At 32.6% G+C, this 27376-nt stretch overlaps 2 protein-coding genes across 2 annotated transcripts; both read right to left on the bottom strand.

The window, feature by feature from the left end:
* Positions 1–6: 6 nt before the first annotated feature.
* On the bottom strand, positions 7–19611 carry LOC111711646 (DNA polymerase iota). The gene is made up of 14 exons (XM_023486037.1): positions 19525–19611; positions 19097–19160; positions 17173–17234; positions 12873–12931; positions 12398–12438; positions 11138–11240; positions 9840–9918; positions 8901–8949; positions 7334–7462; positions 5956–6061; positions 5223–5318; positions 2595–2703; positions 1935–2002; positions 7–1380 (listed from the first exon to the last, which is right to left on the bottom strand). Exons 1-14 carry the CDS (start codon positions 19582–19584, stop codon positions 423–425), a joined length of 1983 nt encoding a protein of 660 aa, XP_023341805.1. The 5' UTR covers positions 19585–19611; the 3' UTR covers positions 7–422.
* Positions 19584–27340, bottom strand: LOC111711649 (uncharacterized). The gene is made up of 7 exons (XM_023486041.1): positions 27243–27340; positions 26306–26388; positions 24123–24180; positions 23299–23421; positions 22716–22849; positions 22486–22581; positions 19584–19712 (listed from the first exon to the last, which is right to left on the bottom strand). Exons 1-7 carry the CDS (start codon positions 27252–27254, stop codon positions 19607–19609), a joined length of 612 nt encoding a protein of 203 aa, XP_023341809.1. The 5' UTR covers positions 27255–27340; the 3' UTR covers positions 19584–19606.
* Between the last annotated feature and the right edge of the window lie 36 nt (positions 27341–27376).

Below are 27376 nucleotides of genomic sequence, written 5' to 3'. Positions count from 1 at the left end.
GATTGATTAAAAACAAAAGTATATTTCTTTATGATATAGACTAGATATTAAAAATTAAACAAGGTGTACATTTGATCACAGTAAAATGGTTTATTTAAAAAATTGGATATATTTCATATTTCGATTAAATAACCATGCTTTGACTTTTAGAAAACTATTTGAGGATATTCTAATAGCCAGCATTTTGTTTAAGCTGAAAGGAAAAATGTGGAAGAGGTGATTAAGTTTTTTGAAAACTTGAAGTAAGTAAACAAAATCAATGGAACTTTAAACTTCGTTTTTCTTTATTTGAAATATTTTTAATTCATCTTTTTCATCATAAGGTTTATTTCAGCATAACATTTTTCAAAATAAGGGGGAGGGGACGAAGTTAAAACGAGTTTGAAGGGGAATTCGTTTTTAATTTAATTAAAGTTTTTAAATTATGATCGGTTGAAATAATTTAAAATGGAATTTTTTTCTTTGGATTTTGTGGCAGACCCTTTTTTAGCGTTTTTCGAGGATTTAGTTTGCGGAGTAGTTTTCTTCGGTTTTACAGCTGATGCTGAATCAGATAACAACTCTTTTCTAATATCTTCTGGTAGCTGAGCGAAGACTTCGGGATCCAATCCCTTCGGACACACGGGGATCTCTAGCATTGGTTTAGATATAGACTCCGGGGAGAGCTTGGAGCTATTTGGTTCAGATCTAGACTCCGGGGAGAGCTTGGAGCTATTTGGGTCAGATCTAGACTCCGGGGATAGATTGGAGCCATTTAGTTTAGATTTGTACTCCGGAGAGAGCTTGGAGCAATTTGGTTTAGATTTAGACTCCGTAGATATTTTTGATCCTTTCCCCATTAATACTTTATCAGTGGTGTAAGTGTTCCTTATTAATTCCTGTTTAAGATCTTCAGGAAGGTTTTTCCAGACCTCTGGGTCGTACTCTGGAGGGCAGGTTGAGCAAGAAATAGGAGCAGAGGTTGATGGGACGGGTTTAGGTTCTCCAGGTCCTGGATTAACCAACAGGTTTGCATTTGTATCTTTGACCATAATCTCAACTTTAGATTTTTTAGAAAAATCCTCCTCGGACGATTGTTTTCGTTTCTGCGCCCTTTCTTCAGAATCATCAGAGAACAAGTTTTTCTTTGGTTTGCTCAGCTCAGTGGGAACACTTTGAGGAATTCCATCCTTTTTAGGACTTATGAAGAAGTTTTTAATGGACCCCTTCTTCTCGACCTGGTCCACGAAGTCCGTGACAGCAATGCCCAGGAGGGTGATGTGAAAGCTGTCGGAGTAATCGATCATCTTCCCCAGGAGAACCAGAAACTGGTCGACTAGAGATGTTTCAGAATCAGGTTTAATAGAACCATTCTCAAACTGGAATAGTCTGGGACTTACTCTGAAAAAAAAGAAAACCATTTACTAGAGGGTGACCCACAAAAAATTAGACTTTAATGACGACCTGCAACTCTTTAGATAATAAATATGACAATCTAAAGTCTCATCGTTTGTGGGTGACCCTGTACGTAACAAAATCAAGACTTTATTTCCGTTTTTACTAATTATCAACTCATGACGGGCGTCTGACAAAGTGTAAAATTGTTTTTAAAGGTTTAAAGCTTTTGCGAAGCCCTTTTTCAACGAGAAAAGATAGCTCTCAAACTTTGCTAATTTGTGCACAATCTCTTTATTAAAGGGAGTGACTGGCTATGTAAGGTAGTTGTATTGAGTATGCAGTGTTGTGGTAAACTTCTTTCGGATTCATTTGAGACATATACAACTTTTTGAAGATCTGTAAATCCTGAGTTTGAGCGCAAATTCGACGTTCAAAACTCCTACTTTGGGGTTGAATACGTTTTCAGAATACGTTTTTTAAAATTATTTTCAACGAGAAATGATAGCTCTCAAACTTTGCTAATTTGTGCACAATCTCTTTATTAAATCATAACTTACTTTGTCTGTCGGCTCTCTTTGTGGAACTTCTTTACAAGTTTGTCCTTGTAATAATCCCTGACCGTAATCTGTAAAATGATTTAATTTGTTTCCTTTAAACACAGGAGTTATATTAAAAGTATTGATTTTGAATATTCACTTGGCGTTGTTTATTTTAATATTTAGTGGGTTCTGTTCTTAATGCAGAATGTATAGAGGTTTAAATTTTTAAGAATGATTCTCTAGAAATAAAAACATTAAAAATTAAATATAAAAGTTAAATTTTTCAATGTTTTGATACTTATTCCTATCAAAAAAATAATTTTTTTAGCTTATTTTTTTTTTGGACAAAAAAATTCTTACGTTAGATTCCTCTCTGACGTGAAGATAATTGAGACGTACGTCGGAGACGTAAACTGGTCGACCATTGTACAGTGATCGGAAATTATATTAATAAAATAAAGACGACTTTATATCAATAATGCTTTGATTCCTAACAAGCATTTTTTAAATTATAAGTTTACAAGTTAACAAGGAGTATCTGTTAAAGGACAATTTCTCGACTGGTTTACATGTTATATGTTTCTGCTGTTTAAAATAGAAAGTTGTCTTTATTGCATTGAAATTTACGACGACGACTGTAGTATTCACAAAAAAACGGACGCAGGTTAATTTTACGACCTTAATTGTAGTCGGCTTTCTCCCGTCCTCGGCAAGTAAGAGAAGAAGACGACCCAGCAGCCATCTTAGTTTTTCAGCACACTCTTCCTTTGTATATATTCCCAGAAATCTTAAACAATAAAGTGTTAAAATATTGCTGAGGATCTAAATAGCAAACGATCAATCAAAATATTCTCAAGTCAAATCTAAAGCTCTCAAAACATGTTTGTAAAGTTCCAAACAAACTTATAATAAGAATCAAATAATTCTATAAGAAACATAATTCGTCGGCTTAAAAAACTAGTTCGGAAATCGAATAAATTCCCCTGTCATGAAAATAAAACAATGTTACGAAATAAAAATACATCCTTTAAATATGTGACGAAAATGCACAAAAGTCAAAACTCTTTCTTCTATTTATTGTGAAATTGTCATTTTTTTTTACAGGGATAGTATTTGGTGACATGAAGTACATATATTTGACAACATGTGTGGGAGTGATACTATTTATAGCAGCTGACATTTTTACCATTAAATTAAGAAAATAAAATGGCAAAACTACAGCAGATAAAAATAAAATTATTTTTCAGTTTAAGGGGGTAAAACATACAAGAGTAGTACAAAGGACTTCAGAGACGACGCTTCTTGTTTTCTTAAATTCACGATTATCTGCTACTGTAAACTTGTTTTTTCTCTCTTAAATTCACGATTATCTGCTACTGTAAACTTGTTTTTTTTTCTTTGCCATTAATCAATTGAAAGGCTATAACTTTTTTCAAAGCAGAATTCTTAATTAAATCTTGAAATCGTCATATTATATAAATTTTAGGAAGTTATTAAGTGTCATCTTTTTGTGTAACCCTGTGGCAAAGTGAACATTTGGTAATTAGTTGAGAGAAAATTAAGGGCTTGAAGCTGGGGGATGGGGCGAACCAATGAAGGTTTATGGCAATTAAAAACTAAATAATTTGATTTAATTTTTTTTTGAAATCAATTATAAAACAGAAAATTATGTAAAAAATTTAATTTTTATTTTCAAAAATGTTTTGAGTCAAATCATAAAAAAACTGAGTCTTTGCCAGAAACTATGATTTTTTAATCCCTATCTCTTTAAAACCCAATGTCGTAGACCTTGAATATTTCAAACTATGAGTTATGTTAGATCAAATAATCGAAGTTAAAAATATCAAAAGTTTCACACTTTGAGGTTACAAAGATATAGGGACTAGAAAATTTTAGATTGTGGCAAAGACTCAATTCCTTTCAAAGCTAGAATTAAATCTAAGTTTCCTTTTTAATTTACTCTCTAGTTTGGAAACTGTTCCTTGGATAACTTAAAAATTAAATCTTCTTTATTTCATTTTGAAATAAATTGCTTTCTTTTGAAAACCTTTCAAGCGTATGTATTTTACAGTAGCTAAGGGAATATACCTTTCTCTCTTACTTTCCTAATAGGGGCATTCCAAAATAAAAGGGACAATTGTTTGACAATTATGGAAATGACCATCTCCGATTTGGCTAAAATTTTAAACACAGCTTAATGTTTGAAAAAAAAAACGTTTAATTTTTGGGGACCTCCAGGGGCGGAATTGAAAATTTAAGAAAAAAGTTTTTTTAAATCCTGTAACTTTGATATTATATAAAGTCAAATTCTTAACTAACTAAAAACCAAAAAAAGACAAAAACTAATACAGAAATTATGTAAAAATTTCAAAATTTTGCTGCTCTCCAACTCCGACCCCGGAGGTCCCCCAAAAAAAATTGAAAAACGAAATATATTTTTTTTAAACATTAAGCTGTGTGCAAAATTTCAGCCAAATCTGAGATGGTAACGTCTGGAGCCGGTCTCTTATGTTTTGGAATATAACTCAATACATTTACAGGGTGTGATAAGTAGTTTTGCAAAAAATTTTGATTCTAAAAAGTAAGAAAGACAAAAACAAAACAAAACAAAGGATGTTATCGAAGACTACTTGGGAACCCAGCTTTATCTGGAACTAAATTTTCTTCTAACAAAATTAACTCACTTAACAACTTAAATTACTAAAAAACATGCCAAGAATATTTCAAGCTTTCATTCCGAATTTGAGGCAAATCATCAAGTGGATTCATAAAAACAAACAAACATGCTCTGTGTACAACATTTGTTTGTACTGTTCCTTTAACTTTCATCTTCAACTCTAATAACATTTCTACCTGACATCTTGATCTCGCAACCTATCTTTTCCTCAAAAACTGACCTTTTATCCGACATAATCTTTCCTATCCAACATTTGGTACTTCTCTACATCATGAGCTCGCCTACAACTTCTTTTCCCCTAAACTTGACACTTTCCTTAATATTACATCTTTATCTTCTCTACAGGTTCTTAATCCAGAAAAGAGCACCAGTGTTTGGCCTATTGACCTCTCCCAGGGGCGTAGTAGGGGGGGGGGGCAGTACCCTTCAACATTTAAAAAACGCTTTTTTTTACCTCAAATCAAAGTTTTTTCCTTATTTACTACTAGATTTTATAATTGGTAACTATGGTCAGGGTAGATTTATATTGATTTTAAGCTTTAATTTGTCCTAATACGGGTTTTATAAGGGGGTGCACAAAATTGCACCCCCCTAGGCTTAACCTCCACTACGCCCCTGACATCTCCTACCTGTCCTCGAGGCCTAAACTTGCCGGTCGACCTGACATTTTGACCTCTGAATTGTCCCGACCCCAGGAGAGTCCTTTGATAACATCTGCCTGAACCCTAGGCAAATATTTAAAAAATTAATAAAATCTTAAACTTAGTTAAAATCGGAATTTTAGAAATTATGATTAATATCAAGATCAAGATTGAAGCCGTGTCTTGAAAGAGATTTTGACTTCATTACTTTTATGACTATAATTTTGCAATCTTATGTTCCAAAATATCAATATTGGCTTTTTCCGTCGTCTTCCAATATTATTAACCTTGGCGGATATACTCAACCAAATTAAATATTTAAATATAAACCAATTTAAAATTAGACTAAAACGAAAAAAAATGTGAATAATAATTTAGATTTTAGGCATCGCTGAAAATGATTATGAAGTAAGAAACAGAAACATGAACAGAAGCACTAACAAGTTTAACAGAAACACGAACAGAAGGACTAACAAGTTAAACAGAAACATGAACAGAAGCACTGACAAGTTAAACAGAAACATGTACAACTAAATTAAAAAAGTGCAGTATGTGATACATAACATGAAACATTTCACATGAAAAATGTCAGATGGAATGGTCAAATGATACATGTCACATTAAACGTATCACATAAAACATGTCTCATGGAACATGTAACAATTTACGTGAAGTTTGAAACATTAAGTTTTTATCATGTAAAATTCCACGTAGAACAAACCTCGATATTCCCACTGCTTCTACATCCTCAACGGGAGCAGCTCTAAGCTGCTCTAAATTTTCAATCCCAGCTGCAGAAAGCAGCTCTCCTGTTTTTCTTCCCACACCTGAAAGAAACGTCATTTTGAGGGGCTCGTTTAAAAAAAGAAAAAAAAACACCATTACAACCCAGCAAAACTTAGAAATGTTGTTGCCTGCCTATTCGTAAAGTCACTTTACAGAAAAGCCGAGGACACAAGATTTCAATAAATACAGGGTGTTCCAAACAAACGGGGTTTAGGGTACTAGAGCTCTTACCACGGTTCGATTTTTTACAATTTTGGATATTTTCGAAATTTATGAAAAATTTTCAATCGATGTGCACCATCTTAAAGGTTGAAGCCTTAAAAATAGGCAAGATGAAAAACTTTTGGGGCACCTTGTCTTAATATTTATCTGATATCTTCATTCTCGATTCTTTGCTAATAATACCAATGATGGCTCTATTTAGTTTTGCAAACATTCACTTTAAAAAAAGTAATAAATTCCCACATTTAAGTGACTTTTGCAAAATGATTCGTGGTAAATGTCTGATGAAACTCTAGAGAGAATAGTTCAAAAGAAAAACAATATCTGTAATGTTTGCTGAACTATATATTTCTAGTATAGACTTACTTGAACTATTAGATAAGATATAAAGATATCAAAATAGTTCAACTTCTCGAATTTCTTAAACAAATTTAACTCTTTTCTTGAAATATAAATTTCCGAGTTTTGATGTTAGTTCACTGGAATTATCAATTTTCAAGTTTTAACTCAAGATATTAACTATATAGGGAAGAGAAAAAAGTTGTAGATAAAAAAAGTGAAAAAGCATAAAAACATTAAAACGATTGTTTCTTTTATTTGTTAACTATATTCAACTGTCCTTATGTTTTCTGAACCTAACCATGGTATACACATAGACTATGTTTAAAAACTGAACCTAACCTGGTATACAGGTAACATGGAGATCATGTTAAAGAACTGAACCTGACCTGGTATACTGGTAACCCAAGAACTGAACCTGACCTGGTATACTGGTAACCTGGAGATCATGTTAAAGAACTGAACCTCACCTGGTATACTGGTAACCCGGAGATCATGTTAAAGCACTGAACCTGACCAGGTATACTGATAACCCGGAGATCATGTTAAAGCACTGAACCTGACCAGGTATACTGATAACCCGGAGATCATGTTAAAGAACTGAACCTGACCTGGTATACTGGTAACCTAGAGATCATGTTAAAGAACTGAACCTGACCAGGTATACTGATAACCCGGAGATCATGTTAAAGAACTGAACCTGACCTGGTATACTGGTAACCTGGAGATCATTTTAAAGAACTGAACCTCACCTGGTATACTGGTAACCCGGAGATCATGTTTAAGAAGTAAAAGAGCTGAACCCGGAGCAATGACGGTCTGATCATCTGGTTTGTTCACACCTCCAACCAGCTTGGCGAGAACCTTGTTATGCGCTATACCTGGAAAATTAAAAACGTATGAGTTGGTTTCCACCAGAGAGCGAATGAATTTATATAAGAATCGTTTCATGTATAACAAATCAGCAAATAGTGGCAATATGACATTGAACAGTCCCAATTTAAGCACAATAACGTTAACAGATGGCTTTCATAGTATATTTTTATCATTTTCTAATTTGAAAAAATAGGATCTTCTAATTAGGGTCTCTGCAAGTTCTACATAATGGTTTAGATCTTTATGTAACCCCGGGTCTTATCCACTCCCCCAGTTTTTAGAAACCATAGAAGTCAATTTTGTACACAGCTAAGATATTATGAGATTACATCAAATCCAATATTTCGGCTTCCTGAAACATCTCGTTACTGAATTATTGCCAAAGTTGATGTTATGTTAAGTTAATGTCAAAAATACAACTTTACAAAATCATTAAATACATTATAGGGAATCTTTAAAGAAAAGGTTTTGCGAAAATTGGAGGATGGACTCGTGAAGAAAGTCGAGGTCAAAAAATATAAATATAATTATAAATTATGTAAAATTTCTAATCATATACAAGAAGTAAATAAAATCTTAAAATAATATTTAATCTTGTAATAATCAGTTGAAATTAGCTCGACATCTCAAGACTTAATTAACAAAAAATAAATGCCCAGTTAAAGCATTGAGGACCCTGGCTTTTATGTTTTCTCATGATATATGCTAGCCCTGTATAAACCTTAAAGAGAGTGACCGGCTATGTAAGGTAGTTGAACTGAGTATGCAGTGTTGTGGAAAACTTCTTTCGGATTCATTTTAGACATATTACACTTTTTAAAGATCTGTAAATCCTGAGTTTGAGCGCAAATTCGACGTCAATGTGGTGTCTGACTTGATAAGAATGACCCCTCTTTATATATAAATATATATACTTTTCTTGTCTGTCTGTTTGTTTGTATAAAAAATACGACTTTTTTCACGTTTGAAATTGCACCAGGACGCGATAACACAAAATAATCCCTGAAAATTTTGCGCCCTAGTGCCTCAAATTTTTTTAATTCAAGGTTAGCATTGCGAGCGCGCACAATGCACATTTGTTTCGATCTTTTTGAAATTGCCTTTTGCAGTTTCAATACATATTAGTGAGTTAGCATGCAAAAAATCAGCGTCCTAGGCCATAGCTAAGTTATGTTTAACCACTGTTCATATTTTCCGGAGAGTAATACGACCTATGCCCCCCCCCTTTTTGTGGGACCTCACGTGACCCCCAGGAAAGGTTTCTGGATGATTAAATTTTCAAAAATTTGCTTCTATTTTTCGAAAATTTTGAAAATCCGCGAAATTTTTTTTAAATCCGCGAATTCTTGTTTTCTGTTTTACGATGTATTCAAAGAGAAAATGTTTACAAATGAAATAGAAGCGCGCCCAAAAGCCTGATTAACCATATTTTTAATACGAAACCTGCACTGGATGAAAGATTATGCTTGTCTTTCAACATCATTCTCAGCTCCTAGAATATCAAAAATAAAGTTGACATTTTACAGAAAAAAGAAAAAAATTTGAAGTTTTAATTCAACGTGACCTGAGGTCACAGTTCCTTTGTGTTAAATATCGTTATTCTGGAATGTTTGATCTCAATATGCAGTGCGGGCTCTTATAAGTTTGAGGATAAATAATCGATCCCTCAATAGAAGTTATCTCTACAGGGTAGGATTACCACGGGATATTAAACTAATCCGTAGGTCTGCATAAGATGGAGATCAATTAGCGCCCCAATTGATTATAAAAATTGATCACTTTATGTTGAATATAATAACATTAATCACAACTTAAGAACGGAAACAAAACTTTTCTAATAAGATGATAAAATAGAAACAAAAAAGAATTTCCTCAAATGTTTTGTCAAAGCAACGTTTTATAATTCTCAAATTTCGTATTATTAGATTTGATATACAGGGTTACTTACAAAGGATGAGACTGCAAAGACGATTGTTCAGAATTTATACTTATTCCTTATATTTATGATGCCCTGAATCTTTAAACGTCATTATTTTTTGTCTGACCATTCAATAAGTCATAAAATGATTATATTCCAGCCAGAAGACTTAAGTTTCAGGTCGTCTTTACATTCTCATCCTTTGTTAGTAACCCTGTAGAAACAGCCAAAAAAAAACAATATCTACATATTTTAACAAATCTGTTTCATATTAAGTTTGATTTGACCATGTGCAACTATTCTTATATTTGTTTGCTAATTAAAGAGTGTACATTTTTAAGAATGGGGGAACAATCTTTGAAGCTTTGGGGGGGGGGGGACTTACACTTTCGAGATTTTGCCCTTTCAGTTGGACTCGTAATAAAAAAAACAGATTTTCTCCAAATGATTATAAAATATTAAACCTGTGCTATGACGGATCCTATTTTGAGATTATCTATGCATTCACACTCTTCACATTCAAGCTCTCCACATACTTTACCACTAAATGAAAGAAACTGTTCCGTAAATTCAAGCGATTTTCCAATTAAGAGGGGTATACCTAGAGTGCTCTTAAATAATAAGAAAGATATAATTCTGCCAATTTGCTCACAATGGATAGAAACCAAAATTAAAAATAATAAGTTTTGAATGGATATGATGAATATCTCATGCATTCTTGATAAAAAGCTTTAGAGAGTACCTTTGTGAATCGTATATTAATATTAAACTATTTTTTTGTCAATGAAGAGTCACTGAGACTTCGTCTACTTTTCTTCAATCAATCCCAGATGTATGAATACATAGGAAGAGTTTTTTAAAATGTCGTATTCTCAACATATTTAAGATCAAATGCCGCGGAAAATAAGTTTAATATATCCATTGCTGTCCTTTATATTTCAGGGCTATTAATTTACCTTAAATTAAAAATAGAAGCAGTTACTTAAGAATTATCAAAAAACTTACGACTCTATAATGATATTTGGATTTATTTTCACAAATCGTATTCAACCCGTTAAAGCTGCGATTATCTCTGCAGCTTTCTCGTTGTGCAGACCAATGATGAAGCATTACAACTGTCATAATTTTCGTACTAAATTTCAAGACATTTCATGCAATGTATTCTTATATGTGGGATTGGCTGTTTTAAATATTGAATGATGAATATGTGTGTCCACATGTTAGAAAAGGCATATTCCATGCTTTTCTAAATTATTAAAATGTTTTTATTGACTTGCAAACAAAAATCTGCACTGTCTGAGATTTTTTGAAATATTATTCTTAACAACTTTGCTTTTTATTCCACTGTCCAAAACATTGGATTCGACAGAAGCCTCAACAAAACATGACCAATTTATTATTATAAAAAAAAGTTGAAACTTGTTCATTCTTTTTAAAATTTTAATATGTACTAAAAGTTTCTACGCTACATAGTTAGTTTGTACGCTAAATGATTAGTTTGTACGCTAAGAAGTTAGTTTGTACGCTAAATATTTAGTTTAAACCTTAAGTAGTTAGCTTGTAAGGTAAATAGTTAGTTTGTAAGGTAAGTAGCTAGTTTGTAAGGTAAGTAGTTAGTTTGTAAGGTAAGTAGATAGTTTGTAAGTTAAATAGTTAGTTTGTAAGGTAAGTAGTTAGTTTGTAAGGTAAGTAGATATTTGTAAGGTTTAAAGTAGTTAGTTTGTAAGCTATGGAGTAGTTTGACAATGTACATGGAACTAACCTTAACGAAATATCAGTCATGTTTTGCTCTCTACGTCGAACTTGGATAATTTTAGTAATATCCAGCCAGTTCTCATCCATACCCAACCTTTCAACAGGACTCCCTAGATACAGGGAGTATATCTGGATATAATAATATCCAACCAATTCTCATCCATACCCAACCTTTCAACAGGACTCCCTAGATTAATATACATGGAGTATATCTGGATATAATGATATCCAGCCAATTCTCATCCATACCCAACCTTTCTACAGCACTCCCTAAATATAGGGGAGTATACCTAGATATAATAATATCCAACCAATTCTCATCCATACCCAACCTTTCTACAGGAATCCATGGATACAGGGAGTAAACCAGGATATAATTATATCCAACCAATTCTCATCCATACTCAACCTTTCTACAGCACTCCCTAAATACAGGGAGTATACCTGGAGTGGATATAACGATATCCAACTAATTCTGACTCTCATCCATACCCAACCTTTCTATAGGACTCCCTAAATACAGGGAGTATATCTGGATATAATGATATCCAAACAGTTCTCATCCATATCCAACCTTTCTACAGGAATCCCTAGATACAGGGAGTAAACCAGGATATAATTATATTCAACCAATTCTCATCCATACTCAACCTTTCTACAGCACTCCCTCAATACAGGGAGTATACCTGGAGTGGATATAATGATATCCAACTAAGTCTGACTCTCATCCATACCTAACCTTTCTACAGGACTCCCTAGATAAAGAGAGTATACCTGGATATAATGATATCCAACCAATTCTCATCCCAGTATAATGTGATAACTCAAAATAAGTAAATAATCCAATTAAGGTAGTTAAAGCTTATAATGTAAATATTTTAAGAGACTTTAACAGTACTTAAACGTAACCCTCCATTAAAAAAACAGAGTAGCATGCTCAATTGACAGTGGTACCCTCAATACCTCTAGCCGAATAACAATGAGGAATATATGGTCGTTTTTCGATCTTAAGTGTTGAATTCTGACAATGGCCTCCATCATCTCTGTAACTTTAAGTTGCATTTGAAGAAACACAACTGAAAATCAACTTAGATGTGTCATTCATCATTGATGAGAAAGATTTGAAGGGTACAGTTGTTAATCGATCATGCTACTCTAAAGAAATTGAGGACAACTTGAAATTACGTTAATTATATATAGTCCATTTTAGTGGAATGTCAGGCCTTACAAAATACAAAATAACAAAGATCTTAACATTTTTTTATACCTGTTTCACATAAAGATGAATAAACAGCTGTGCTGACTCGTCTGAAATATAAACTCTCTAACACGAGCAATGAATAGAAAATTTGTTAATATCGAACTTTGTAAAAAGTAAAAAAGAAAGTTTACAAAGTCTTTTGTTTCATTAAACAACATAACGCAGCATTAAAGGGACTATTTACTATAAACTGCTAAATGTATCCTTGTATAGTTGGACCCATTAAATTGTGGAAAATGGAAGACGACGTGAAAGGAAGTAGTGAATATTTTATGTTGCTGATGAGCAATTAGCTTAACCAGCTTTAAATTAGCTTTAAATCCCAAGTTATCTTAAGGAATTCGCCTGTATACACTGCACAGTACAATTGCTGTATTTTGTGTATTGGACATTTTAAAATTATAAAGTAAAGTTGTCTTCGTATTCCACAGATTTATAGGTCTCACTGTATATATGTAATCTCTATTTATTTAAAATCTACCTGTATTCTGCAAGATCTTCACCATTCACTAGAACTAACTCAGGACAAATCTCACGGGCCTAGTATTATTATTATTAATATTATCATTCAATCTACAGTTAAAGTATCATGTCATGAAGGCTATGTTATGTTGAGCTCCTCGTCAATTCCCCATGTCCATGTCACCTTGGGTTAGTGAATCATATCCAGCTTTAAATCTTTTTAGCATTCAATAAGTACGTCAAATATGTAAGAAGACATCAAAGTTGATAGGTAAAATAATATTAATAGTACCCACATCCATTAAAGTAAGGATAAAAACAGTTTTTGTAGTTAGATTATTATCTTTATTATTATTATTTCGGATTGTCCATTGTCCAATGTTTAATGACTTTATTATAAAACTTGTCATTCTTCCTGTCAAGTTTAGGAACGTCCTACTTCCAAACCCAAGTTTGGTGACGTCCTACTTCCAAACCCAAGTCTAGGGACGTCCTACTTCCAAACCCAAGTTTATGGACGTCCTACTTCCAAACCCAAGTTTGGGGACGTCCTACTTCCAAACCAAAGTTTAGGGACGTCCTACTTCCAAACCAAAGGTCTAAGATGAGATCAACAGTGGTCGGCGTTCATATCAATACAATGAAGATGAGTTTTCGATACAAGTTTTGATTTATAACATGCTTTCGTCAAATTACAAGTTTACAAGTAAACAAAAAGAAGGTGCTAATTGACAGCTTCTCTTTATTTCTATAATTACGTGTATGTATCCATGCACTTTAAGAGCTTAGTGGAGTTAAAAAATTGAAATCGAAAGCAGTGTTGATATATATGACGATGACGACGACGACGACGACGACGACGACGACGACGACGACGACTGTATAAAGGAAGGAACCCCTTGGCCGATTTGATCAAATTTTGATTAAGGAACACGGTAAAACCAGGGGAATATTCTTAGTATGGTTTAAAGATTATAAACTGGGTTGGTTGGCGTTTAGTTTCCATGCAAAGCTGGGTTTCCAAGTTAGTACTAAATTAAATCCAAACCCCTACAAATAGTAAATTATATAATATCACCTACATATGATATTCAAAATAAGATGCATGTTTAAGAGAAAATGCTTTTAGAAAAAAAATGTAAAAAAAATGAAATTCATGTGTTCTGGGAAATAAAATAAGAATAATTAAGAATACAAGGGAAAATTTAAATCTTAACGATTTAAATATAGGCGTAAACTTGAGAAAATGTTGTAAAAACTACAGAGCGTCCCATATTATATTAGATTATCTCTAAGCTTTAACGCCAAAATACGCACTAAAAACCTAGTATTTTCTGCAAGAAAACTTTTTAAAACCTTTTACGTTTTTAAAAAATGATTCATTGTTTTATAAATTTTCTGATTAGTCCCTAAAATCACAATTATGATCTAATATGATATGGGACAACCTGCATAAAAAAATTAATACAATTTAATAATATCAAAATGCATAACGCCTTTTTTTGTCTGTTTGAGGGTTTTTTAAATAAACTATAAATAATTATCCCTTTGATCCCCTTAATATGGTTTATTCTAATCAAAGATTTTTCAACATAAATCTAGTAATCGGCTTTTTTCAAAGATAATCTAATTAAAGGATTAGCTCTGTCTGACCTGATACACATTGAGTTTAAGAGACTGTAAACGAATTTTTAAGTTACTGTGCATGCCTGATTCACAACAGCACCCTTGAAGCCTTGATCCAATACATAATGTAGAAGATAACGTCGTTGTTCTGGCCTGAAAACTTCACTTCTTAAATAATTCTAAAGCAAGAAATGCGCAAGTAACGTTGTAGAGAAGCCGCAAATATAATTAATTAGTTTTAAAAAAGAAACAAAATAACATCTTATTCGTACTTGGTCATGCAAAAGCTTTTAAGGGGACTGTTGTGAATCGAACAAGCAACTCTGTCAATATAGGATCAAGTAAACAGTCCCTTGAAAACCTCATAAAAAAGACAGGAAACTGAAACGTTGACCCTACATGGTATTTTGACCAGTGCTTAGGATCCATTTAATTTTGATACGGATCCGGATCCTGGGTCCGCAATGGAAAAAATCGGCATTATTTGGTTGATATTTTGCCCCTTGGATCCGGATCCGTGGATCCGCATGTTTTTGCGAATCCGGATCCAGGAAGCAGCATTAGTATTTTCCCCTTATGTGTCACCTTATTTATGAAAAAGATCAAATTTGACGAAGTAAGAATTATGTTCGTTGATTTTTAAGAAATTAATAAGGCAAATCACATTCTATTAAGATCAAACCGCACGTCCTTTTTAATGAAGAAAAAAGAAAAATTACAAAAATAAAGTTATCTTTCAATATTTAAATGACAGAAAATATATATTTTTGTAAAACTATTATTCCTTCTTAGAATAGAATAGATTCCGGATCAATAATGTTTAAAGAACAGAAAATTACCTTCTTTTTTTATAAAAATGTCAGTAATGAAATTACCATCAGAAACTACTTTTATCATCAAAGATTCATGTTCCTTAATGGAACCTTAAACAATGATTGGAATCATTGGAAAGTACTTATAAGAGACTGTACACTTAATATCACAATATCATTAATATCCTTGCATGTCGGATTGACAGCTGCAGCACCCTTTAAACCTTGATATTAGTACAATGAGGAAGATACATTCCTATTTTTAAAAGTTGCTTTTGTGAAAATTTCCCTAATTGTCATCGTAGCATGAATACGCAAGTCACTTTAAAATAGATCCAACTGGAAACTTAAAATTCCGTCCTTGTAACAAAAGAAGATACTCAAAAGCTTTAAAAAATACAAAATTCTTTAAATGAGAGGACAATTTCACCTAAAGTTTTCAAACTACTTGTTTGGGCGGCAAATATGAGATGTTTTCCTTACACTTTGTTAACCCTTCAATTAACACCCTGCAAAAGTAGTGCAAACCCCGGAAATCGGCACTGGTTTATAGATGACGACATTCATATTATTACTCAATCTCTTAAATTGTAGTGGACATTTATTCAACCAAAAAATGATAAAGTATGATTTAGACGAGGGGCTACTGTACACCATGTACAAGTGAACTCTTATTTATATATTTAATAATTGTTTCTTGTTGAACATCTGCACTTTAGATGTATCCACAAGTTATTTATTTTGGTATTTAGTCACTAGAACTAACGTCATCTGAACTATCGATATTCTCACTTTTGTTCATATTGACAAGTTTTGATTGAGTTTTGCTTTTTAGTTTTTTGTTATATTTTAAGATTATAATGTTTTACTATTTGAATTTATTTCAGCATCTTATTGTAAATATTCTAGTAGCATAGATTAAATGTCGTCGTGTTTATACCAGTGCCGATTAGGGTTTGCAAAACTCTTGAATGCAAAAACGAATATAACCCCATCTTTTAAAACGATCGTTTTTTCATTAATGGTAAACCATTTTGCATGATTCAATAATGCTAACTTTGACAGAAATAAAGAAATAAACTGGAATCTTTCAAAAGTCAAAAACACTTGGAAGTTTAAAAAACGAACCTAGTTTTTACTTTATCTTCTCAGAAATTGTAATCCCAAAACGTAAGTTGCTTGTTCCTCTGTTCGGTAATTAGAATAGTCATGCAAGTACAAATACTATGCTTTGTACACTATATAACACACATCACTAATTTGGGAACTCAACTTTGCTTGGAAACTAAGTTCTCGCTAAAAAAGTCATCCTACTAAATTTGGAACTTTGAAGCCAAGCTAAGAAGGTTCCCGGGGTTCTACCAAGTTCTCCAATTAAAATTTGAGGCAAATCGGTTTAGGTGCTCATGAGTTTTGATCGGACATCCAAGCATCCAAGCATAGATAGTATACTACTTAAAAATCAGTGCTTAGGATCCATTTAATTTCAATGCGGATCCGAATCCGGATCCTGGATCCGAACTGAAAAAACTGGATCCAAACCCGGAACCGGATCCGGATCCAGGCCATGAACATTACTTTCAGATTTACTGATTTTTTTTACGACTCAGATTTATCAAATCTATTTTTCTTCTTTTTTTCGCTTATTTTTATGCAAAAACTTGATGAACCATTCAAATATCAAGAAATTTTTATAATCTCTCTTTTTTAAACAGTTCAGATTTAGGTTTTCAGAGCAAAATTTTTTCGGCAGTTTTTGGTCGATATTTTTCCACTTGGATCCGAATCCGTGAATCCGCATATTTTGGCGGATCCGGATCCAGGAAGCCAAAATCTTGTGGATCCAACGGATCCTAAGCACTGATATAAATATTGACATACCTCAGTAATATACATACACTTCCCCACACCTCTAGCCCTGGCTGGGTAGTTACAGGTTACAACTAAACAGAAATAATTTACATTACATAGTTATTAAGAATTGGCCAGGAGACACAAAACAGAAAGTTTAAAATAGTAAATTCAAAAATATTTTTTAAATGGACTATTTTATCAATTTTAAAGAAAGACATACCCTATTCACAATAATACCCTTTAAACCTTTTTCTCATCTTTAATGTAAAATATAGTCATTGCAACAGCTTGAAAAGTGCTCAATCTGAAAATTTCCTCCACGGTTTCTGTGGCAGAAATTTGCACTTCTTCAGAGAAACTTCAACTCAAAATTATCAAAAAAGAGAAAATATGAAGATCGCATTCAATTTTATCAGACAACGCTTTTATGGGTACCGTGGTGAATTGGACATGTCAGTCTACAGCCAATGGTCAATGGAAATTTTCTTTGCTTTGAAGGGACAGACCGGCTATTTAAGGTAGTTAAACTGAGTATGCAGTGTTGTGGACAAATTCTTTTGGATTCATTTGAGACATATAAATCTTTTTAAAGATCTGTAAATCCTGAGTTTGAGCGCAAAGTCGACGTTCAAAGTCGTACTTTTGGGTGGATACGTTTTCAGAATTGTTTTTTTTTAATTATTAAACAACGACGACAAAAAATGTAAACAAAATTTACAGTAAACTAATTAGTTGTTTAGGAACAGGTTAAGAAAATAAAAATTAATCTTATCATCGAAAATAAGTAATCTATTTCAATTATTAGTTTCTATTTCTCTTTATTCTGGTTTCTCATTATTTACAAAGATTTTCTGGAATTATTATTGAAAAGACGACATTAGAAGAATTTGTAGAAATCTGCGAACAAATTCATAAAAAATAAGAAATTCAATATAATAAAGAAAACGAAATAATTGATTTAGCATTGATTTATTGACAAATTTCTTTTTAGAAATATGTTCCTAACCATCTAATTAGTTTACTGTATAATTTTTACTTTATTTTTCGTCGTCGTAATTTAAAAATTAAAAAAAAAAAACGATTCTGAAAACATACCCACCCAAATTCATGATTTTGAACATCGACTAAGCAATCAGTAATCATACATCGTGGAAAAGTTTTATATGTTATATATATATGTTTATATATATGTTTATATATGTTATATATATATATGTTTTATATCCTAAAGGATTTGTCCACAACACTGCATACTCAGTTTAATTACCTTACACAGCCGGTCTGTCCCTTTAAATGTATAAACAAAGCTCACTCGCAAGCCAGAAGCTCAAAATGTTATATAATGTAGTGATTTACTAACGCTAATGCCGATTTTTATTTATTACAGTGAGAACAATAAAACTGTGGAAAAGAAAGACGATATTTTAACTATCTTATCAGCAGGGCCGGTGTACATTAATTCTGAGATTCATACTTTTGAAAACAGAAAAATTTGCACTTCAAATCTTAAGTGTATTTCTCGCCCATCTTCTATTTAAACTTTTAATTGTGGCTTTATCTGTGAGCATCTTCTCTTTGTACAGTACAAAACAAAACAAAAAAGTTTGCGGATTTCATAACATTTTTTCGCGCATTTTCAAAATTTTACAAAATAAAAAACATTTAAACACAAATTCTTAAAATTTTGATCATCCATAATCCTTCCGACTGGGCCCGATCGGTTCAGTCGTTTTGACGTTTATTGGATACAAACAAACAGACAAGCTAAATTTATACATAGATAAAGCAAATATTTTTACCAGTTCCTCAAAAATCAATTTCCACAATTCCTGTGTACTTTATGGTTATTAGGATACTTAAACAATAACTTGAATTATCAGTCGTCTTCCTAATCCACATTTTACTAGGTCAAAATATATGTAAAATTAATTTAAGTTAAAAAGTGTTTAACCAATATTTTTCTGTTGTACTCCCATAGGTTTGTCTCGAAGCTCAGGTTTCTTATTCATCTCAACCTTAATCAGACTGAGTTAAAAGGATTAATATGAGGACACTAGCTCCCCCCCTCAGAGCTTGCTAAATATGTTCTAAATATCCCTTCAAAGGTGCGCAACGGAGAAATGATGTTGCCCCATCATGTTAATAGTTAAATAATACCCGTGGATCTAGGTATAGTATTCTGGGAATATGCTAATTTTCCCGAAACAGGCACACTGTGACTAAATATCCGTAAAAATGTTCTCAATATCCGTTAAAATATATCCCTGAAAAAATCACTTTAAAATTTCCTAAATATCCGAGAAAAAAGGCGTAAATATCTCTGAATATATCCAAAATATCTCTGAATATATCCCAAATATCCCTTTACAAAGTTAGAACCTGGGCATAAAAGCAATCAAGATCAATGTGTACAATAACCCTGTCATGCCGATCCTCCATTTTTTCTGGAAAAATACATTATTTATCCTTCCGCCTTCGTCTCAGGATTTTCAGATTTCTTTTTCTTATCTTTCTTCTTTTTCTTCTTCTTTATTCTTTCGATACCAGGCTCAACTCTACTAGCAAATCTTTAAAAAAAAAACATTTCCTTAATCCATTGTTTGAGAGATTTTTAGGAAATATCCTAGAGGGGAGAGCCGGGGGAGGAAGAAAAGGCAACCTCCCCGCACAGGTTCCGAACCTCATTTTACCTACTTGTGGCAGTGCGCGTCCCCAAAGGACTTCCGAACCTCCCCTGAACAGTCTTCCGGAAATGATTTTCATTTATAATCGTCAATTTCTACTTAAAATGTGACTAATTCTATTATTTAGGCATGGTAGTCCATCTATAGTATCCTTAACATTGTCATTTTCATAATATTTTTATTTCTTTTTACAATCAATGTTCGTACTGGAAAACCAAATTTTTGTAGATTTTGTTTGATATCCGCAACGCTCAAATTAAAAAATGTAATTATCTTTAGATCTATATGCATTTTAAATCTGTAGCGCTTGTAAAATAAAGCCCAATAGTGTTAAAATTATTAGATTATAACCGAGTTTTGTTTTCTTAAATATCTCAATAACTAAAAAGAAAATTTACAAATCGCAATGTTTTTTAGAATCTAAACTTAAAGAATATTTTTTATTTGTCTACTTTTTAGTAAAAGCTCATAAAAAAGCCCCAGCCATTCCAAAATTTGCGGAGAAAAAAATCTATAAATAAAAGCTATTTTCTCCCTGATCTTTGATTGTAAAAAAGAAAAAAATATGCTATATAAATGTTAAGGATACTATGGATGGACTAGCGTGCATAAATAATCAAATAGTTCCCCTTTAAGTAGAAATTGACGATTATATATGGAAGATTATTCCCGGAAGACTGTTTGAGGGAGGTTCGGAAGCTCTATGGGGACGCAAATAGGTAAAATGAGGTTAGGAAGCTGTGCAGGAGAGGTTGTCTTCCCTCCCTCGCCGGGGAGGATTTGCTTGTACAGTGAAATTTATAAATTATACAACTTATAAGGACGTGAAAATGATAATTATGATTTCTCTTTTGTATTGCAAGGGGAACCCTGCTCTATAGATGTACCCCTTAATTATTTTGGTGATTATATTAATCCCTTGTTACTACCAAGGGCGGCATTGTTTTAAAGAAAAAAGTTTTTAGATAAGATCGAAGTAATGTTCTTTGAAATTTATTAATCAAAGTTAGGAAAAATTAATAATTAACCGAGGGAACTAATTTTAAAGTTAAATTGAGTGTAACCCATACTTTTTTTTAGTTCAGAATAAAATTAATTTCAAGAGGAAAATATAAAACAAAACAAAAATATTAAGATTCCACAACAACCGCTAAAGATAAAACGAATATTATGTTAAGCCAAAGTAGAGATATTGGGAAAAGGTTTAACTAGATATTAGGAGAAGGTTTAAAGAGATATTGGGAAAAGGTTTGAGGCGATATTTTCAGAAAGTTTGAGGAGATATTGGGAGAAGGTTTGAGGTGATATTTCAGAAGGTTTGAGGTGATATTTTCAGAAGGTTTGAGGGAATATTGGGAGAAGATTCGAGGGGACTTTTGGAGAAGATTCGAGGTGATATTTGGAGAAGGTTCGAGGTGATATTTTCAGAAGGTTTGAGGGGATATTGGGAGAAGGTTTAAGGAGATATTAGGAGAAGGTTTGAGGTGAAATTTTTAGAAGGGTTGAGGGGATATTGGGAGAAGGTCTGAGTGGATATTGGGAGAAGGTTTGATCAGACATTTGGCGAAGTTTTGAGGGAGAAGGTTAGAGTTGTTAATAGAAGGAGAAGGTTTGAATTTGAGGGTATAATGGAAGAAAGTTTGAGGGAATTTTGGGAAAAATTTTAAGAGATATCAACAAAAGGTTTGATGAATATATTGGTGAGGGTCCACATTGCACCACACACTGCTGAAAATGGACTATCAGGTTTCAAGTCAAAACACTTAAATTTTTCTTTGGAATACATTGTAGAAATCAGGTTCATTCACAGGTGTAAAATTAACGAACATTTTGTTTCAAGACTTTAATCTGCATCTTCTGGGTTTTTGACGATATTTTTTTACAGTATATGGCATGGTCTCCAAGCTTTTTCATTTTTCTTAAACAGTCTTGAAACACATTGTATCAAAAAATCAAACCCCTAAGTCAACTGCCTGACTGTCAAAATACGGACCGAAAAAGTTTTTTTTATGTAATGTTTACTGATTTTACTTCAAAAAGTCTTTTTTAGGCAGTAATTGGGCAATTATACAGTTCACTTTGTTTTTTGCTCAAACATGTCTTATGACTGAAAAGGAAAATTCAAAAAAATTGGGGACCCTTCCATTAGCGGTTCTAAAAATATCGCAAAAAAAACACAGAATAAGCTTGATTAATATTTGAAACTACAGTTAAGTTTGAGTTCAGACCTGAAAATGCACTTGATTTCTACAACTTCTTTAAAATGGATTTACTTTACATTCCCTAGGTGGTATTTCCTGAAAATTGAGATTATAACTCAGGAGACTGCATATTAATATATTCCAAAGAAAAAATTTAGGTGTTTTGACTTGAAACCTGATAGTCCATTTTCAGCAGTGTGACCACTTCTAGAGTTTTCTTAGATACATTTAAAGAAAGAGATTTAAGAATTTCTTTTACGATTTTAAAAATAATTGAGATTTTAGTTTTTTTAGTTTAAATCAGATCACAAAATTTCGTAAAAATAAGATGGGTATCAAAATATCCGTCTTAAAAAACTGAGTTCAGAAACGTTAAATTCATAAAAATCCCTTCAAAAACTACTAAAAAACAAATTACACATGCCCGAAATTATCAAATTATTACAATATTTTACTTGTTGGCGTAAAATTGTATTCCCTCTTGGGATAAGATTGATTCCGGGGTTACAGCAACCTCTCGCAACCTCTCATCATCTTCTACAATCTCTTTTCTAAAATAAATATAAAATATAAAAATTAAGATTGTTTATTTTACAAAAAATGAGTTGTTTTTTAAACTATTTACTTAAATAAATTTAACGATGTAACATATTTTATTAATATTTTGATGAATTGAAAAAGTAACCTATGCGCTAATAAATCTGGCCTTTTCTGGTGGTGTACGATAGGAGTAAGATCTACAGGTTTCAGACTAGATTTTAACAATTTTATCCCGGTCTCAGGTTCATTCCGTTTCACCTTCTTTATCTTTCTCTCAACCTGGGGTAATTAATAGTTTAAATGTCGTCTTCCTTCTGGAAGAAATCATGAGAGACAGAAAAGTAAAAATCCAGGAAGGAAGACATTTTAATCCGCTGTAAATTAATTCACAGTTTTAAAAGAAATCCAATTATTACGGCAAATTTTTTGAGCTGTAGCTTTAGCTGGAATCAGACCCCATCTCCCCAACACAATGAGAAATAGGGGAATAATTAAGGAAGTTTTTTTTTTGGGGGGGGGGGGGGTTAGATGAACAATACATAGAAAAATGTAATTTTTTTCTTGAGCCCTTTCAACTTAGAATTAAATTGCCCTCATGCACTGAAAAAATCATGACGTACAAAATAATTTTAAGGATAGGTTTAGTGACGAGGCCAGCGGGGTGGTGATTTGTTTTGTAAGAACGAACACCATTGACGTACAGGGATGCATAATAGATGATTCCAAACCTCTGTAATATTTTGTTCCAGCATCTTGTCAAGCTGAGCAGCAACGAAGGTTTGAAACTCAGGAGTAACCTCAAGGTCGGAGATATTCTGTTCTTCAAGAGGGTTCAAATCCCTTCTCAGGGTCTAAAACAAGACATGGATATTTTTAAATATATAATTAGTCAAGATCGGAGATTTTCTGTTCTTCAAGAGGGTTCAAATTCTTTTCTCAGGGTCTAGAACAAGACACCAATATATACAGAAATTAAGAACCGCCAAAGAGCAACACAGTTTTCTACAGTATTTACTTAGAACTTACTTTACGAAAAATAAAGTTCTCCTTATAACAAGAAGTACTAGCAAAAAATAAAAAATAAACTGCTTAATGTTTTCTTAAGATTTCTTAGCTACTTTGATTATAAAGTTACTTTACACTACGGGAATCACGTCTACTTGATCAAAAAGTTACTTTATACTACGGGAATAACTTTAGCTACTTTGATCATAAAGTTACTTTACACTGCATAAACAATTTCTTCTTTGATCTTGTTACTTTTAACTACGGAAACCACTTCTACTTGATCAAAAAGTTACTTTACACTACGGGAATAACTTATCTACTTTAATCATGAAGTTACTTTACACTACGGGAACCATGCTTATCTACTTTGATCATGTTACTTTACACTACGGGAACCATGCTTATCTACTTTGATCATAAAGTTACTTTACATTACGGGAACCATGCTTATCATCTTTGATCATAATGTTACTTTACATTATGGGAACAACTTCTGCTTTAATCAAAAAGTTACTTCAAAGTATGGGAAAAAATTTAATCTTACCTTCGGTTTATCTTTCGGAACATTTTTAACCTTTTCCTCTTCTTTCTTTCCATACAAACTTCAGGCGGAAATAATGAAAATCCATTTTTTCTTTCAAGCAAAGATTTCCAACAATTTTTTTCGGTAAAAACGCTGAATAGCTTTGAATTGAAAGAATTTAAATCAAATATATTTCTATATAAAAGCTCTTCGCTCAAATATATTTGTTTGTATATATGTTAGCTATAGCTGGCCAAACGGATGGGCGGAAATTTTTTGAGGGAACCCTAGAGTACCGCGGGGGTAACATCGGCTAAAAAATTTCGAATACTTAAAAAAAATTTTTTTTTTTCTTAGATCAAAATCTGTTTGCAGGCAACATATATTTTGAAGAATGTGGGAAGCAAAACATTTGGACATCAATTATCAAGTTTTTCTTAATTCAGCTTCAATCGAATTTGTACAAAGCTTAAAAATCTGAGCAACAAATTCTGTGAAATCAGTTTTAACACAGCCAGGAATTTTTGTATTGAATCTACGGATTTAATAGGATTCATTGACTTAACCGAATATCGTCCCATTGATTGCAAAATTTGAAACGAAGGATTACCTCAATTAAATCAAATATGATTTTCAAGGAAAGGTTTTAATCCATCAATCAAGAAGTTTGACAAACCTTTCTCTAGGGACTACAATCCCCATGAAATGGTTCTCGGTTCTAAACTAACTAGAAGAAGTTTGACAAACCTTTCTCTAGGGACTATAATCCTCATGAAATGGTTCAACAGTTCTAAACTAACTAGGGTCTACAATCCTTTTGAAATGGTTTGACGGTTCTAAACTCACTAGGGTCTACAATCCTCATGAAGTGGTTCAAGGTTAAGAACTCACTACCACTAGGGTCTACAATCCTCATGATTATAAAAAGTAATTCATTGGATATATAATTCAGCCGTAGAACTCCAATCCTTAGCCAACCAATACAAAAAAAGGCGTTGCATCAATGACATTTTTCAATATCTCAGTAAATAATGGTGCTAGCCGGTTCTACTTTTGCATGTATACTCATCTGATGCTNGGAGCCATCGGAGGTACCTTATCCTCGGAGATATTACAGATTTGACTATTTATCCTGTTCCTAGAATATCAGATTAGTATATATGCAAAACTAGAACCAGCTATCACTATTATTGATAATAAAACTCTAAAGAATTTAAAAATTAGTGGGAAATTTTTTTGGGACGCCCTGCAGGGGGTGATGTGAACATTTTTTTGAAAACCGCCTTTTCTAAAAAAGATTCATAATAGTTTTTAAAACATTTTCTGTACCCTTTCTCTTTCGTTATTTTTTATCGGAACACCCCCAAAAAAGACATTTAAAAAAAATGAAAAAATGACGTTTTTTGACACCCTGTCTTGGCAAAAAAAAACATAATTTTTGAAAAAAATTTTTTTATTAAATTATATAGGTCCTTAAGTGTATGTGTGTTGAATTTGGGCTCTGTAAGTTCATTAGGGCCGGAGATAAAAAATCGGAGCCGACGGAGGTACCTTCCCATATATCCGGTCTCCGAACGGAGACATTGAAGATTTGATCTCATATCCTGTTCCTAGGGCATCAGATGAGTATACATGCAAAAGTAGAACCGGCTAGCACCATTATTTACTGAGATATTGAAAAATGTCATTGATGCAACGCCTCCTTTCCAGCTCTGGGTAAATTTAACCTTTAAGGCGCAGGTATTTTAGGATTCGTGAATCATATATCATGTTTTAATCTGCACGCGCATAAGAAAGAAAACAAGCACTTCTTTATCTCCATTCCGGGTAAAGCAAGGGGAATAATTAAAAGCGTCCTTGTCAGTCCTTCCTTAATTTGAATTTACTTTGAACTACATGAGGGGTATTTAATTTCAAAAACTATCCCCCCCCTCCCGGGGACAGGATGATTTCAGATGAACTTGAAGAAACATGAGAGATAGGACACGACACCAAAAGGCAATTTTTTCATTCTTTAGAAACTTTTTTATCTATTTTCTCCTTAAAAAGATATTTTATTTTCTGAAATTTAGCGAATAAAACCCTAACTTCTGTTGGTAAAAATGTGGTTTTCGAGGTAGGTGTCCTTGTTTTTTGAACAAAATATTCACCCCCTATACTCCCTTTACTTCGTCGTTTTGGAGTTAATTTATCATTATTTATCCCTGGACTGCAGCAAGGTTGGGTCCACGGCAGATTGCAATTTTTGTAAATTTTCATCTTCTGATTCCGAGGTAGACATTCTTATCTGAAATAATCTCAGCTCAATAATTTTGTACCTAAAACTTTACGTAAACAAATCAGGTCAATAAACCGAAAAGCCAAAGAGCATGTCGAAATTTAAAAAAATGCCTAAAAATGTGCATATTTTAATATTTTAGAAATCCAGTCAACAAATTCTGTGAATTTCTTTATCGTTAATCTAAAATGTAGTAAAGGCTTGCTCGGCTTGCAGAAGGTTGGCAGTAAATATGTGGTTGCATGGACTATAGGAACGTAGACACCGGAAACTTTAATTTTTAAGATTTCAGTGGCTATGATTCAATACTCTAAAGAAATATCTACAGAGCCCGCTACTTCCGATTTATTTCATGTTATTTTCTTGCAACTGTATGCTCAATTCAATAACAATTTAAATTCTTTCTCATCGCAATATTTTTTTTCAGCGTAAACGCACAAGTTTCCGATATAAGAGGCTGATTTTTATAAAAAGTTCAAAACTGTAAAGAATATGGTTTGTCATTTAAAGAGACTGACAGTGTAATTTCAAGTGACCCTCCATGCAAAGATGGCTATGCTCGATTCACAATGGTACCATTGAATTAGTTATCTTTCAAAAATGTGAAAGATGTTTTTCTAGTTTTTTTTAAGTGTAGAATTCTGATAGCTTCTATTTTTTCTGCAATAGAAATGCGCATATCACTTACATAAAAAATCATCAGTTTTTAAAATTACAAACATCGATTTCAATCTCATGCTTAATCAGACAAAGCTTTAAAGAAACCCGTTGTCATAATTTCATTGATGGTCATTGTTTACTTAAAATAACGCTTACAGTCCTTTAGGGAGTGTTGAATTACAGTGCGAAAAACAACTACTTACCGTCGTTAACATTTGACATTTTTATCTTAAGTAGTTCAAATGTCATAGAACTTGACAGAATTTATTAATTTCAAGCTCTACATTTTAAAATTGTATTCCTATCTGAAATGAGAATTCATTCTTACATTCATAAC

Source organism: Eurytemora carolleeae, unplaced genomic scaffold (genome assembly GCF_000591075.1).
Source record: "Eurytemora carolleeae unplaced genomic scaffold, Eaff_2.0 scaffold1190, whole genome shotgun sequence".
Taxonomy (NCBI): Eukaryota; Metazoa; Arthropoda; class Copepoda; order Calanoida; family Temoridae; genus Eurytemora; species Eurytemora carolleeae.
Note: the sequence above shows the minus strand (reverse complement) of the source record. Positions and strands in the feature narration are given on the sequence as shown.